The following is a 17,206-nucleotide window of genomic DNA, read 5'->3' on the forward strand; positions in this document are numbered from 1 at the left end:
CCTTAATTGCGTCTGTTGCCCTCCTCCCCAACGGCTCTGCGATTTTGTGCCTGTCACTGTGCACCCCTGCACCCTTGAAGAAGCTGTGATAGATTAAGGTGGGCCTTCTGTTTGCATCCCCTTCATTGTGTTTCAGAAATTAGAAAATATTATCTCCCAGTCGAGTCAAAGTCAAAAAAGGGATGGCTGTGGGGGGTTGGAGGCTGAAGTGCAGGATGTGATAGTGACATTGGGTGTGATAGGGAAAGGCGGGGAAAATTTTTAAGGTATTAATGGGAAAAGTGATTATTATAAAAGCTAGTCCTTGACCCTGTGACGGGAAAACAATGACGCGTGGAATCCCCAGACACCTATAAAGCACTGAGTTAATAATGCATATCAGTTAACAGTTGATGGGCATGAAACAGTGACTTTGTGCTCTTTTTAAGGCTTTTTTTTTTCAATTTCTTTTTTCCCTGCTATTCCAACACATGCATCAGGATAAGAATTTACAAAAATACTGGATAAAAATGCTTAGAGTTTATGATGTTTGTGAAATAATGCTACAGTAACCAGACAGAAAGTCAAATGACAAACTATGACTAGTCATCATCAGTTAATTTTCAGACCAGTCTGGTCTGGTGTCTGTCTGCTTTGTCCTTTAACACATTTGCAGTTGTTTTGTTGTGTCGTGGGCCATATGAGCAGACAGAGTTTCAAGTTTACAGATTAAAGAAAAGGGATATTTAGATTATAGAAAACAATGCGTGGCTTGAAACTAGTGAGCACAATCAAATAGAAGGAAGTACAAATCTGATATTTTGTTCTGTGCTCTAACGCATTGCACAGGTTTCTATTTATCCCAGTAATATTGGACATTGGGGCAATTTAGGATTATTTCTCTGTGTTAAAATAGAAGGGGATTACCACAACATAAATGGTACAACAAAAACCTGACATTTCACCAGCTAGTCGGATACAGACAGGCAACAAATTAATGCAAAACCTCTGAATAAATGAATGAATAAACATAATCAGTAAGGCAATTTCATGGAATGGTTTGATGACCATATAAATTGTGTGAATCATTTTAAATCTTAAACCTAGGTAAGCACCTGTGGGTAATTTTGTGTTAGACTTTGCAGAAATAAGGAAATATCTTGAGAATTAATGATGGGAACCATCTAAGCCCATCAAAGTGTATACAGATGATGCCAAACAGCATTTTAAAGCTACTTGTTGTAAATTCTTGTGTTTAAAAATAGTCTAAAACCTTCCAATCTTAACTTGACAACTTATAATTTTATGTTCAACACTTCACTGTGCAGTGAAGCAGAAGCGAGGCTAGCTGCCCTTATGTAATACCGATTTGTACCACAAGATGGTGCAGCTAGTCAGTATATAACCTTTATTTAACCAGGCAAATTTAGAGAAATTGTAATTTACAATAGCATGGATGACCCTGATGAAGGCCACAAGCCAAAACGCGTTGGTCAGTCAACAAAGTTGTTCCTCTTCCCTTTAAGTGTTGCTGGAGTTCCTGCATTGTGATTTTTTTCATTATCTCCACGCATCTTGGAAGTAGGTGAAGTTGTGCCAAATTTTTTGCTGGAATTTACAATGGCAGACTGGTAAAAAGTGACAGTATACTCAGTATAGTTGTAACTGTAACCTGTTGCCCATTTTCAATGTCTTTAGTGTCTGCTAATTTGACTTGATTTTGTTAGTTTATTTTTTACTTTGTTTTTGTCTTTTTTTTTAATTGAACTTAAATTTTCATTTAACTCTGTCCCTTAAAATAAAGATCTCTTTTGTAAAGAAGTACTGGTCAGTTCTGTTGTGAGCTTAGGAATTTCAATTGCAGTCTGTAGTCTCTCTATCTCATTTTTTAAATCTGGCTTTGTTGTATTATTAATAATGGTAATAATACTTTATCAAATGGAGAAGAGTAATCTGTCTTCTACCTTTAATTCTGATGTCTTGTGCATAAGAAGCTTCATAATGGCTTTGGAGGAGGCGCATTTATCAGTCTGACTAAAGTAGACTATTTGGCAGAATCACCCCCCTCTATCTCATACATGCATACTAATGGCAGTGATGTACCGTCACAAACAAGCTGAGTTCCAGACAAACCTTAATCATCATATAAGGCGTTAACGAGGTTTGACACACTTCATTAAGAAAAAAATATGATCTGCCACACCCACGAGAGGCTATTTCGGTCTGTCTCACTTCTCGATTCAATGGTAGATGGTGAAATGACATGCTGTACTCCAATTGTACCACACAGCGGCAGTGTTTGCTAATCTAGTATGAGACATGTAGTAAATGTTGGCGTTGCTACTGTGTGCTTCCACTGGATGGCAGTATTGCATAGGACATGCAAAAGTTTTAAGCCTGTAACTATGTATATTGACCTAAGGAAATTGAAATGTGCCCGGGTACACCATGATGACATAATAAATTGGAATGGTATAATGTAGTATGAACATCTGCACACATAGAGACTTTCCCAGTCTGTAAACAACAACAACACACACCCACACGCTCGCAGACCAGAATGCAGTGTCCCCATTTTACCCAGTGCTAGAATGTCAGAGGGGGCAGTAGTAGGAGACTGTGACCGCTTGAGCCTTCAACAAGAATCCTTCTTCAGAGAGTACTCTTTCACTGCTGGAGATTTAGACGCATCATCAGCTCAGTGCAAAAGTGCTAGCTGAGGAGTGACTGTTATAGAAATAGAATATTCAGACTCCATTAGTCAGAATGGCTGAGTGTTCTTCAGATTGATTAGATATGTTATAGATGTGTGCACTGCGACTGAAAGACACAGTAAGCTCCATTAAGGTGGCAAGAATCATCCTTTAATGGTTAAATTCAAAGTAGCTTTGGTAATATCAAGAGCATTTGGTTTTGGTGTAAACATAGCACAGCTGAAAGTGGCAGCTTTACACAAAATAATCAAGAGGGCAGTTGTCATTAGAGGCAGTCTCTTCTAACTGGACCCAATGAAGAGCATCATGCTGAAAAACCATAGCAGACTATTATCTAGTGTAAGCTCAGAATGAAATACTTGAATCCACCACAGTGTAGTTCTTTTTTGGAAGGGGAGAGGATCTCAGAGGAGATGGCATCAAGTGGAGGACAGATGCTTTCTCATTAGTGTTCAGAACATGCCCCCAGTCCTCTTATTTCTGATGTCACGAGAGACACAGTATACACTGAAACGCTATCTGCGTGTTTTAAATAGCTGGCATAGTGCGCCGTGTGGGTGACACAAGTCGCATACAGCATTTGCAACCCCATGCACTAAGCTAGGTTTGACTGGCTAGATTGCACACAGACATTTACAGGCTGCATTTCAGTGGCCGATGTCTTCGACTGATCTCATACGGTTTCACACACGTCAGTTATAGCAAATATGCCACGACACATGGGTAGTAATCATCATTTTCCACATTAAGCTTTTGTAGCCCAGAAAAGTGTGTCTCAAAGTTTACGGGCAAACAGCAAAATGACTTCTGCAAAATGTAACAGTTTACTTTACATGCATAAAGTGTTACAGTCCCTTGTAACAGTGGAATACACAGTATTAGATAATGTGAAAGTAGTTTTATTTAGTAAGTGAGTGTTTTAGGCTAGATTGTCATAAACATCTGTTATGCACAACTTATAAACAGTAAAAGGTTTCATACAGTAGACAAAAAAAACCATCTAAACGTCAGTGGGCAGAGACTGCAGCATGTCAAACTTCAAGTATGTGAAACAGACAGTTGTATCATTACTGCAAACCTCTCTGTCCTTTTATCACTTAATAGAGTTAATATTTCAGTCATGTTTTTCCTATCATCTCATATTTTATATGGCTTCAACTCGGTGGCATTTATTGTAGTAGCGTTAAATGTATAACTTCTTCCTTTAGGTATAATGCCCCACAGTGATTATGCTCTTTCTGATATTCTTCTACAAAGACTTCTTCTTGAGAATTGAACAGCCATATGCACGAAGCGAACACAAACATCAGAATGATGGAAAATTAAGGCAAACAGAGTTGAAAAATAAAAGCTTATTTAAAGTTCTTTCTCTGTGATCTGACTATAAACTCGCAGAATAATACTGACAATCCATTCTAAATGACTTTCGATTTCATTAGTGCACCACCCCAACCGTGTTTATCCGCCGTTTACAGTAGCTGATAAAGAGGGGAAAAAAATAATCAGACACTGCAAAGTGAAATCGGCTGTGTTCCCTAAAGAAGCAGCCAGGCACTAGATGTAGAAGTGCACCGCTGCCTGAGTCTCACTTTAATTAATGGCAAGCTGTTTGACTCTAAACAATAACAAAGTAACTCTGCTGTAAATGATTGCTATCAGTAATAGGAATGATAAATACATAGCACCATCTTTTGTTGAAAGTAAGAAATAGAAAAAAGACTGAAAACAAATACACTTAAACTTGCAAATTCACAAATAGAAAAGGACCAAATCCATATTCATGGCTATGCTACATCCATGGATGTTACCACTCTTTTGTAAAGCAACCCCGTCGAAAATGCTTACTTAACCTCTCTATTTCTATACATGCACTTTGGTTAGTATACTTCAAGAAACACTTTTTTTCTCTCTCACTTATTACTTGGCAATTACCGAAACAAAAAAGGCAAAAAAAAAAAACCACAACAAAAATAGTCTATAATTATTTCATCATTACAAACAAAGACTGAGGCACTTAATCAGCTAAAATAAAGCTCATAGTATCCATTGACAGAGCAACACAAAAACTATGTACATATATGTAAAAAGTGTTATAAATATGTTTTAAACCATAGATACTATATACATCTTTAAACTGAGACATTATTGGTGTTTTTGTGTTTTGGTTTGATTTTTGGTATTAATCCCCCCTTCTGTGAACTGGGTGTTTTGGCCTGGTGGCTCCACTGGTAGTTGGGCGTCACGAGTTATACTTCAGAGGGGTACTGATAGCACTTGCAGTTGGGCGGGGGAGGTTACTGGGAACAGTGGGATGGAGTGATGGCTCATTCTCGCTTCCTCAAGATGACATAGATGAGTCCGCTGATCAGCGCCAAGGGGAAGGCCACCCACGCCAGGATGTAGGAGTAGCCAAATGAGTTTCCCTCCGGCACCCAATCTTTACTCATCACCGTGTAGATGATGGCTCCGCTCATCACAAACAAACCTGCATGGGGGAAAAGGTGACTTTTTAATAATACTGGCCATGATCATCTTAGTGTTAAATCAGGTTTCTGTGTGTCTTGTGTCCTGGGCTGAACCCTGCTTGGCGGCAGTAACGAGCAGGTCAGTTTTCCAGAAGGCATTCCCCCGCATTACATCACACTTTTTCATGCTTGTTGAACCCCATTCTGGCCTATGTAAGCTTTTCCAGCTCTGTCCACCGACCACCCTTGTCTGACATGGCACGATCTGTTTGTCAGGCCCCCCCATCCTCCCACGCCACACCTCCTACCGCCAGCCTTACTGACATTTGAACACTGCGCGGCTGGCAGTGTTCCCAGTGTCATTCCTGTTTGGCTGAGTGGGCAAGTGGGTGCCAGGCAATGTGCTGGCACTGTGGAGAGAAAACCTGGGATTTTGTAAAGGGCTGCCAAGAGAGAACACAATGGACTTGCAGTAGAGATGCTCTCTGGCCAAAGGGCATGGAGTACAATGAACAAGGGGAGTATAAAAAACATTAGTAACTGGCTCATACCCCCTAAATCTGATTCTCTCCAATAGAACATGGAAAGTGAGCATCCACTAATGGTTTCTTGGTGGTGGTGGATTTGTACTGTATGAATAACACCTTTTGAGACTATCCAAGTGTTGCTGTACTATTAATACAGGTCAGAGTAGTGCGGAAGATACACTACCAGTCAAAAGTTTGCATGCGCTTCCCAGAGGGTACTGCATGGCAGAATGCTATGGTGGCCATTCTTTATGCAAGTCACTGACTTTGGATCCAGCAAAACAGCCCCAGACCATCACACTTCCTCCTTCATGTTTGACATTTGATGTCACATGTTGGGGAACCATCCTTTTGTTTACGTGACGGTGTAAAAAAAAAATCTTGGCTGATCAACCAAAGATTTCAAAACTTGATTCATCAGTCCATGACACCTTCTTCCAGTCTTCAGTAGTCCATTGGCAGTGTTTCATGGACCAGGCAAGCCTTTTTTTTCTTATTCTGGCATCGTAGCAATGGCTTTCTTGCTGCAGCTCGACCTGTCAAACCTTCAACTCAAAGCCTTCTCTTTACAGTCAAAAATGAGACTTGCTTACCACGATTACTCTTGAACTGAACCTTTAAAGCTGCGGTCTTGTGAGTTGGCTGTCACACAACCTGATGACTCTGATTCTGTGGTGTCTTTGGATCTGCCAGACCACTTCCTGTCAGAGTTTCTCCAAGTTTCTGAGTGCCTTTTAATGGCGAAGGTGACTGTACTCACTGACACATTGAGTTTCTTCACCATTTCTCTGACAGGAACAACCTACACTTTCAAGCGTTATGATCTTCTGTCTCTCTTCTATTGTTAATTTCCTTTTTCTTGCAATTTTTATAGCAACACACAACTTTTTGCAGTACAATACTCACACTGCCCACCACGTAGATAGATGAGGTTATAAGTAGTCAATGAAAGTTGAGACAAATTTGATGAGAACTGTTTAAAATTCAATTTAAAAAAAGAACTGCGGTGTTCTAAAACATTTCAGTGATTGTGTATATTGGTCATTTTGGGGGGAAATAAAGAGGATTTCCATTTTCCAGCTTCTCAAAATTGAAAACAAGCAGATTTATTTGGTTGATACTGTTATCAATGAAATGCCTCATTTTTTAAATACATTTTTATTATATTTACTTACATAATATAAACCTAATAATGTGTCACAAATATGTGATTTATTATTTATGGTTTTGTGAATGTGTCAAGGGTGATGAACTCACTGGCAAGGATCTGGAAGGTTCCAGTTAGGAAGAAGCGTCCACCCTTCTGCAAAGTAAAGAGCTGGCAGAAGAAGAGGAAGAGAGACAGGCAGCTGAAGATGATGGATAGGATCATGACAGCCTGGACCGACTGAATCCACTCTGCAGGGGAGAGAGGGGAGTTGAAAAGAGAGAGAGAGTGCTGTCAGCAACAGAACGGTAGTCATCATGAACCAGAGTATAATAGATGTTTGATTGACTTAATGAACACACAACAAGATGAGAGACAGAAATGAAAAAAATCAAAACCCAAAGTGTACTGTGCCCCTGTTGAATTTAAGCATCCTCACAAATAAAACATAATGAGGCAGCCCTGGCATTGTTGACTTCTGGGAATCTATAATGGATCCTTAACAATGAAACCTAGGTATCTTATTTCTAAAAGCTCTGTGAGCCCCTCACAGTAGGACCTATGACTAAATGTGCCATATTGATTTTTCCTCCTACTCCTCCAAGGCCAGGCTTCTAGAAGCTATTAACCCATTAGACACCTGTATTGACAGACCATCTACTCTATTGGTGCTCAGTCTCCATGTATGGTTGTGTGTTTTTGCATTTTACTCGTGCTGCCATTCCAGGAATCATTGGACTTCCAAGCAGTGTCTATTTCTTGACTGATGGTTTTCCATGCTTACTTCCTACCCCATCAGGCCCTATCAGGTTTCTCACCTTACCTCACTTCCTGTTCCATAGGTTTCCTGAAGCACTCGCGCTTTCCCTTCCTCTATATACTTATTTAGTCTTTCTCTTTAGTCATGTTTACTATTTCTATTTTTGTGCTCTTATCTCCCTAGATCTGTGTGTATTGGCATAAGTTGCAAATGCCACTCACTAGCTGCTTTCCAGTCCTGACGCCTGCAAGTACTCCAGATAAGTCTTTAAAATATGTATTTCTGTAATATAACTCAATCTGTATGCATGCCTCTGCGAAGCTTTGACATTGAAATATATGGATTTGTCTACTTCAAAATTCTCATACATCTGCGATTTATTGATTCTCTTACATTTTTTTTAAATAAGAGGCATATTGCGGTTTTAATGGAGACGCACTTACAAAGTGGAAAAAAGGCACAGTGCATAATTTATTACTGCTCGTTCTCAAGAACAACAAGGATGATTAAGTGATAAAACAGCTTACTTTGTGTGATGTTTTTCACTTTAACTGACCGCATTTTAACTCGGCGTTGCAACAATTCATTACCCTGTAACACATTTCATTCTGTGGCCGTCTAAAAAACAATCACAGTTTTTCTGGTGAAACTGCATGATGACTACATAGAGTTACCAGCTCGGAGTCAGGTTTCCTACAATGACAGCAGCAGTGAATGTGCCGAGGACCACTGGCTCGTAGATGAGATATGGGAAGAAACATGACACATCGCATATCTCCATCCATAAAATGTCGCCAGCTTGATACCACACCCACGCAACAATTAGATTCCACTATGATAGCCATGTTTTCAAATGTTATATATAAATCTGTGATAACATTTTGTGAATGCAGCGACAGTACACTGCTTTCTAATAAACAGCCCTCCAACCCTCCTTCCTTCCTTCTTTCCCGACCAGTAGTAGGAAACAGTGACATCGCGCATTTCCTGGCATGAGGCGTGCGTCATGGTTCAAAATAACACAGAAACCCAAGAGGGACTCGCATTCAAAAATGAACATAAACTGGGTCTAGGTTCATTATTATTACGGAAATAACTTCCAGGAACAGCGTGCGCAACTAAATGATTCTGCTGAAATTCAAAACAGGAAAGTAACTGTTGAAGCTTTTCCCAAAACAGTAAACAGCAAAAATAAAACTGCTGTAGTATTCCCTCACTTGTTTATGTGGTGTAGGTCTGTGCTGGGGCAGCAGACATTCCTCAACCGCTAAATTTAGAGCAAGTAAATTTTGTGAAGTAATTTTCCTGGCTGCAAGCACGTGATGTTTAACTCACTCAGCATGTGATAACTGTGGCATCACAAGTGTGTGTGTTTTTCTTTTTTCTTTCTTTTTTTTCATGGCAACACTGAAGGTTTAAAAATTCCCTAAAAATAACTGTGATGCCCATGATTATGATTTGGCTCAGAGGGAAGTTGATTGCTCAGCAAAGCTTCCAAAAGCTCTTTTGAACGCAGGCTTGGCCCCAACGTGCGAGCAGACCACTATCTTCCATCTCTCAAAGCCAAAGCAAAGACCTGGGAACAGCACACGCGCCTTCTTAAATAAACACTCTGCGTCAGTGCACCAGTGAAAGCAAATCAAACAAACTGACTGCGCCATCAAACTACCTGGCAGAGTGTGCAACCGCCGCTGCCCCTGACAAAATACACACTGGCTGAACGCAGCTCATACTAGACAAATGACATCAGCCAGCTACAGCCAGCAGCTCTTGCAGCACTGTGACGGCACTTTTAGTAGCAAAACATACAGCTGATGCAGAGTGAACTTTCACGAAGAGGAAAATATATCACTCTTTGACTTTTTTGACATTGTAAAATATTTGTATTTAGTGTCTACTATCAATATGAATATCAGTATTTCTAATTAAAGCATCCAGTGTCTGATTTGTGTACATAAATCTCCTAACGCTGCACCTGCTGCCTTAAATTGTCCTAATGATCCCTGCAAGCTAACATGGGACACTAAGATCTTAGTCTGGGCGTGACCCACCATCAGCATGCTATGTTCTGCTCACGGTGGTCCAAGGTTTCCCTGGTTTCAAACACACACGCACATAGATTTAAAACTTTAAATACTCTTTGCAGCCCCACCCTGATTCTCCACAGCTCTGTTACTATGGACTCCCAACACGAGACCTGAATATGGACATCGCACCACGACTATTTATACAGTGGCAGCCTATCAGCTAGCACTTCAAAACAGCACTGCCACATTCTCTGCCCTAGATGGCACCACAGTTCCAGAGTAGCTGTGACACACCCACATCATAGGGTAGGTAAATGATGGATTTTTAAAGTAAAGCAAGTTTAAAACTCAGCTTCAGAGAGAACAGAGCAGCATTTAAATTCCCAGTAAATTCCCCAGCCACTGTATTGTCAACAAACTGTTTAAAGGCAAACAGCAAAATATAAGTGAGGCTGGTATCTGACCTCCAGTTGATGCTGGGTTACATGTAGTGGGGGTAGTACAGTTTGTCCATAGGTCTGATGTGGCAGATTCACCTGTTGTCCATACCTGGTGGCAACAACATACAACTCAGTCAATAAGAGAAATAGATCTCATTGGCATAGTTCTATTCCTAAGACACACATAAATAAGTTGAACAATAATTATTTTATGTTTAGTGGTGCAGGTAAAACATCCATAACAGCTCCAAGAGAGTCAGTTTGCATGTAATCCTCCACGATATCTTATATCTTCAGGATATTGAGTGCACATGCATGCCTTTCTAATTGCTCCTGCTCTGTGTGCATACTCACTATGACATCTGAACAAACAGAGACACGGGTAAACATGTCATTTTCACTCACGCTGACAATTGTTGACACAAAGAGGAGAACCAGAGCAGCGAGGTGCAGGAAGATGATTCCAAGTAGCAGGAGCAGCATCTTTACAGATGATCTGGAAAGCAATGAGTAGAGGAGACGATCAGACGGTCAATGTACGCGTGTGTGTGTGTATTTGTGTAGATGTCAGACTGGTGGGATATGGGTGTGTCGCTGCAGCACGTTCAACGCGGACAGCCTTTTAAGAAATTTTATCTCAGCCTGTCTGTTTGAGATGACAGGATCCCTCTATAACATCGGTTTCAGGAGACAGTAAATAATTAACGATATTCTTCATATAGTCAGAGGTATGGTGCCTTTGAATCACAGCCAGTGTAACAGCAAGTTTGTCAATATGATTAAACTTTAAAGATTATCTCAAGAGGGACCCTTTTTGCTTTAACTTTTTCCAAACAACACAAAATCTTGGCTTTTTTAAGCAAAAATAAATAGATAAATAAAAGTTTTAAAAAAATAATAATAATAAGTCTTTTTTTTCTTTGAAACTCCTTAAATCCACCATGTATCATTTACAAAACTGCATTTATTTCAGTTATATTCGGGTTTTTTGCAGGTAGCAATAAAACAAAGCGAAGGAAACACGATTGGACAAAGGCTTATTAATTCTGCCAATAGTTGAAATTAATATGCTAAACTTAATGCCAGTTTATTTGCGGTGACAGCTCAATTCCCCCGTGTCTGTGTGTACGCGCAATGAAGCAGTCTGCGCGGGGAAAATCTCGTTTCTGCCTTTAATCCGCCGGAACTGCCTGAGTGCGCCTGAACGTAACTAAGTTTAGAAAAAAGCAAAGTCCACTTACTTCGAGCGTAGAGCTTGTATGTCCACAAAAAGAGAAGCAAAAGCAAGTTTGCCCGAAAAACAGTCCGACAGCGGTAGTCCTCTGTCCTAAAAGTCGCTCTCAGACTAGATTGATGCCAGGACTGACGTTCTGTTATAAAGTCTCATTATGGAAGAACAACGCCCTGCGTGCGTCGCTGCGTCATGGAGTGACCCTCTGGTTCACAGCCAGTGTTCCCAATATAGACGCGCTATGCGTAATACCATGGGTTGCCTTAGTTACTAAGTTACTGTGTGTAGTAACCTGGTAATAATTGTTTGGCTGTCGTGGTAACTAAGAGCAACTATGTGATTTCGAGGTTTCTCTTTCATCTTTTGTTGTAGGTATTAGGAATTTAATTTTGAGTTCTATACTGTAGATATTTATAAGTAATGTAATAAGATATCTGAAACTTTCTTTTTTGGTATATTTATAGTTTATATCATTGAATAATAAGGGGATTTATTTGAAAATCAAGGACAATTGTCCAAGAATTGCAAGACATTTAACATAGTGTATTTAAAAATTCAAGTATTTTTTTTTTAAATTTAAGTTCATTTCTTGTTTATGCAAGGAACCTAAAAAATGATAAATAAATAAAGACCTTTTTCTGGTCATATATCGTATGTAATAGCTTATGTGTTTGTGGTACAACATTGTAAGGCAATGAAAAGCTACGTTTCCTTGGAAACCACGGGAGTCAGCGTGACAAACTCGGTTGTAATGTTTTGTAATGTGATGTGGCGTAGGCCTTCTCCCTGTGGTAGTCATGAACTACACGCTGTGACTCACTGCGTGCGTGAAAGTGTGGATGGGCATGCTCAGCACACCACAAGTGAGAGATAGCATCTGGGGCTCTCCTCTGTTTGACGTGACTCATATCCAGTGGGAGTGTGATGGTGTTCCACCCTGAATAAGGACCACAGCCCCTGATGTTAAAAGTATGCACTTTGGTCAGTTCTATAAACGTGTGTGTTGTAACGAGCGTAATTCAAAGAAATATATTCAGGGAGTGAACCATGAAAATATTATACAGTATAAATTAATGGGCTTATCTCTTTCTGCCTCTGGATCGTGTTCAGGGCAGAATTACAGAGATACAAGATAACCAGTACATACTACGATCATTTAGAAAAGCAATTCTTTTTGATTGATTCTACCCTTCATTGTACATGTTAAAGGCATCATTTCTAATAAAATTCCTCTTCCAAACATTAAAAGACGTTTGCACTAGCTTCTTGGCTGGGCAGCACAAACTTATCAAACTTTCCTCACATTAGCAGGCTGGTGATGTAGCTTAGGGTGTAACTGACCTCCCATAACCCCCTCTCAGTGTCCACTTTCTATTTTTCAACACTTAGCTTACACTTCCTGGATTCTGCTATATTTGTTCCTCACACTCACATGAAAATAGAGGTGGGACAGTTAAAGGAGCAGATCAAGTACTGCTCTTAGTCAGAGCTTTGGGACTCCTTGATAATCAGAGTTTCTGACATGATTAGCCTGAGTTGCATCAAGTACCTCTTTGCATGTTGTGATTGTTTTGGTATTTGTCACTGATATCTGCTGTGTATTTAACCCAGAGTAGCTCTGGTTATCAGGCCTGAACTCTGATTGTATGACCTGTAAAATGGTCAACAATAATGGTTTACAGTGACATGCAGAGGAGAGGTCTCGTTAAAACTGTAGCGCAGCCATGCAGGCCCTCCTCATTCCCATCCCTTATATGTCAATGTTTGTAAAAGACTGACAATCAGTGGGCTGAGAGGACACGGGAGTGTTAAGTTTACTCCGTTTGTTGGGGTTGAAGCCAAGCACTCTGGGAAGAGCCACATAGCAAACATTCAGAGTGAGATACTGAATAATGTTACATTTGGAATCAGCTCCTAACATTTCATCTCTGTCACTAACATGGCTTCGCATAGATTCACGTTAGCACATACCAAAACCATAGATAGGAGCCCAAGGACATGGATCTAGAAACTAGACATGATTAAGTTACAGTAACTCCATCCAGATGCTAGCAAAGAAAGTTTTTGTTCTACCAAAATAGATCCTAAAAAGTGCAAAACAGAAGGCGAGCTTTGACCCACAGCAATCTTCTTGACGACATTAAGTTAGTCTGAGAGGCTGCTTTCTTTCACTTATCTTGACTCAAACATTAACTGGAATGAATACATGGCTTATACTCACAGCAGACATTTTTCAGCTTTTCTGTGAGACAGTGGATACAGCTGATGCTCCTTAAGGGTCGGGGGGAAGGCCTATCTGCGTCACTGTTGAATCACTTGGGAACAGGCCTCCTGCCTTGTGTTTCAGGTTGTGGCAGCTGTTGGCCAAAAGTGCCTCGTTTCTGTAATCAGCATGTGAAGTGTCACTATTAGTTGCTGCAGTTTAATAGCTCTCTTCCTGCTGCAGCAATATTGTTGTTGGACCATCCAGCTCTTCTACCCCCAGTCTGCCCAGCTGTTAAACAGTTACTGAATTTAAAAGATCACATATGATACTAGTAATTATTATACCCATAAAATATAGCCATGCAGGTCACGTATGAGTGAAGAACTGACAGACAATCTGAGTAAAGATGGAACAGGAGGATGGTAGGAACACAAATGCAGGAAACAGGAAGCAGAAAGAGTGATGAGAGGTAAATACAGTCCGTCTGTTTGTGTGCTGATAAATTTTAACCTAGTCTCAACCCCTGAGTTGTCATCACACTTTAATTAAACTATACATGGGAGATGACAGCTAAGGGGCAAACTGCTCTGTCACATAAAAGAAAACCCACAATAAACACACAACAGGGTAAGGTTTAAATGAACCAGTTAATAATAATTATAAGTGGGTGGTTTAATTAAAATCATCCCAAAGAAGCTTTATCATTGCCATCATATGGCATACTAACCCTTTGCCAAGTTGCAAAATCCCCCAAAATCGCACTGTTTGCAGAAATTTCATTACTTCATTGCTCATAAAAGGAAACTCTTAATCAATCTCATGTCTATATTAAAATCTCTCAAAGGCACGTGTCAGCTGACATGTCCAAAATCATATGGTCCTGATTCACGTGGTGTCTTTCATCACTCTGGTTTGTAAATGGGAAGTTTTAGGGTCATAGTTTGTATTTGTATAAATTCAAACAGAAGCTTGACTCATATGCTGTGAGAAGCTGAACCTTGTTCCTTTGTTGCCAGATATATAAATAAATAAATCAGAAATCTAATAAGTGTGGCTTTAAGACAGACTACACTGCATACTGTAACTCCCAGTCATCATCAGCCCACTGTGATTCAGCAGGAAAGACTGCAGTATTGTTTCTCGACCTCTGCATCTCTCTATTAGCCATCCATTCTGCTGTCTATTGAGAATGCAAAGTCTTGGATTCCCAGATCTATGTTATGAATTGTTATGGTAGCTAGTCAATAGCACAAATGACCCATGAGACTCTTGTCTCCTCCACATTGTAGCGTACCGTTCTTTCTGCTCAATTCCTGAACTTCGGTTAGTCGCTGCACTCGTCTATCTTATCGTGCTTCCCTCCTTGTAGCCGGTTACTTGCAAAATGCTGGGGGAAGATAACGTTGACTGAAAGTTGAAAAGTTTAGGAAGGAAAAGATTCCTCGTGTGTCAAAGATCAGCCGGCATTCACAGACTGTGCCTCTGTGGTTTTGAGAGAGTTGGCAGTTGGGATGAAAAAGCCCATACGTTACATGTCTTATCAGTGTGTCTCCAGCTTCCTTCAGCTGCCAACAGTAATCAATTATTCAGTAAATTTATACCTACCTTTATATGTGTGTCTAAAATCTGTTTATTAATATTTTCCAGCATTTTCCAAAAAAAATAAACTAAAGACAAAAACATGTGAATACAGCAATACAATCTGATCAAGCCAATAATAATGAACAATGGTGTGGGCAGTGCAGAAGAGATAAAGCCACCAACTTAAACAATATCAGCCATCTGGAGTGAAGGGTAACAAGGCTACAAAAGCCACCAATAGGGAAGAAGAAAGAGGCTGGAATTACACCAAATAATGCAATTATACAGTTAGGGTTAATCAATTTTCTTGACCTTTGATAATGATCGATACATTTCCTCCCAGTAGGGTTGGGAAGTGTGACAAGACCAAAGCATGTGTACACTGGTGACATCTGTTACATGTTGGGTCCACATATTAAGATTTTAGAGAGCCTAACCTTTGTGACGTGAGAGCAGTATCTGTATGACGCTATCGCACAGATGAAGAACTTACGTGTATTACTAAAGGCAGCTTCCCGGAGTTCCTGAGACATTTCTTCTCTCAGATCCAACTCCCTAAACTGATTTGATGGAATTTAAGGAGTCTAAGTGCAGGGAGTGAATTTGAGCTTACGTACAGTACTGTGTAAAATTCTTGAGACACCTCTCAGTTCCTTATATTTTACTATTTGCACATGATTTACTGAAACAGGTGCAGACATACGTGTAAATACAGTGTGTTAGGCAAAATTTGTACAGTTCTAAGGAGCTTGAAAGTAAATATTTGGAGTGACTGCCATTATTTTTTAATATGGTCTGAACTATTGCAAGCTTTCTCACAAAAGAACTCTTTAGGAACAGTTCCTCGGGTTTCTTGAGGAAGGCCTCAGATCCTGTGTTAGATCTTTGCTGGTCTTATTCCTAGTTCTATTAATAAGACTAGAAATTTGTGGGTACCAAAAACAGGTTTTTATAGATAGATTAAACTTTTCCGTTATCTGCTGTAAAGATACAAAGGTGTTGTCAATCTATGGGTCTTTAAATGATTCTAGCAGAGGTGTTGGAATATGATTTATGAGCATTTGGGTTGTCCTTAAAGATGTTTGGAGAGCTAAACAACACCTAAATTGGTTCCAAATTCTCAGGAATGTTCTGATTATAACACTTTTGACCGAGCCTATATTGAAAGACAAAGTTTACAGCCCCAAAGATGGAGTTTCCAAATAACCTCTTGGGTAAACTCATTGTTTTGACACAGATCCAAAAGCCGCAGGAAGAGCTGGTTCCCATGAATGTTTAGCTGTCAGTTCAAACTCGCTCTCCAGCAGTTTGAGATGAATGAAAATGAAGTGAGAAATGTGTTATTTCTAACAGCAAAGCTGCATCAGCAAAAAACTCAACCTCCTAACAACATTAGCTTTAAATTCTCCAATAGTTATGACTCTGAAAAATCTATAGTTGACAGTTTTTTCAACTTAACAATACATTGTCCATTTGGTCCCATTCCACTTTTGACAACAAAGGTAGCATGTATTTTCCCACTTATCATATATGATGATTTTGAATATTTTTCCTTTGTTTTTTTAATGCAAGGGGAACTTTGGCAACTTACCAAAGAGAGAGATATGTTTTAAAATGTTCTGCTGTGTATCAAGGTGTACAACAAAGACCTGTTAGACTAGATAAAACAGAATGTTTATCATCACCGCACAGCAAGATGGCTCTGGGTTCAGGTCCACCAGCCAGCTGGGGCCTTTCTGTGTGGCGTTCACATGTTCTCTTCATGTCTATATAGGTTCTCTTTGGGTACTCTGGCTTCCTTTCACACTCCACAGATATGCATGTTAAGTTAATTGGTGACTCTAAATTGGCCGTGAAGGTGAATGGTTGTCTGTCTCTCTGTGTTAGCCTTGTGATAGACCGGATAGGCTCCAGCCCAACCATGACCCTGAATTAGATAAGCAGAAGAAAATGGATGGATGTTAGTAATAATGTTTATAAGGCACCTATGACATGTTTATGACCTAATGTGGTATTAATTAGCTATTTTAAAGGTTAATTCCTAGTGGACAGCATCCAATAATGTTTCTTTTTAGCAGGCTAAATAAAGACTTTTAGTTTCATGAAGCTTAATAAACCCCTCAAGCTAT

General features: G+C 39.8%; 1 protein-coding gene across 1 annotated transcript; it reads right to left on the minus strand.

The window, feature by feature from the left end:
* Nucleotides 1–2,821: 2,821 nt before the first annotated feature.
* pmp22b (peripheral myelin protein 22b) lies at nucleotides 2,822–11,458 on the minus strand. The gene is made up of 5 exons (XM_031760154.2): nucleotides 11,301–11,458; nucleotides 10,465–10,555; nucleotides 10,084–10,168; nucleotides 6,943–7,083; nucleotides 2,822–5,178 (listed from the first exon to the last, which is right to left on the minus strand). The coding sequence occupies exons 2-5, from the start codon at nucleotides 10,540–10,542 to the stop codon at nucleotides 5,018–5,020; spliced, it is 465 nt and encodes a 154-aa protein (XP_031616014.1). The 5' UTR covers nucleotides 10,543–10,555; nucleotides 11,301–11,458; the 3' UTR covers nucleotides 2,822–5,017.
* Nucleotides 11,459–17,206: the final 5,748 nt, after the last annotated feature.

The sequence above is a fragment of the Oreochromis aureus genome, linkage group 8, assembly GCF_013358895.1.
Source record: "Oreochromis aureus strain Israel breed Guangdong linkage group 8, ZZ_aureus, whole genome shotgun sequence".
NCBI classification, from domain to species: Eukaryota; Metazoa; Chordata; class Actinopteri; order Cichliformes; family Cichlidae; genus Oreochromis; species Oreochromis aureus.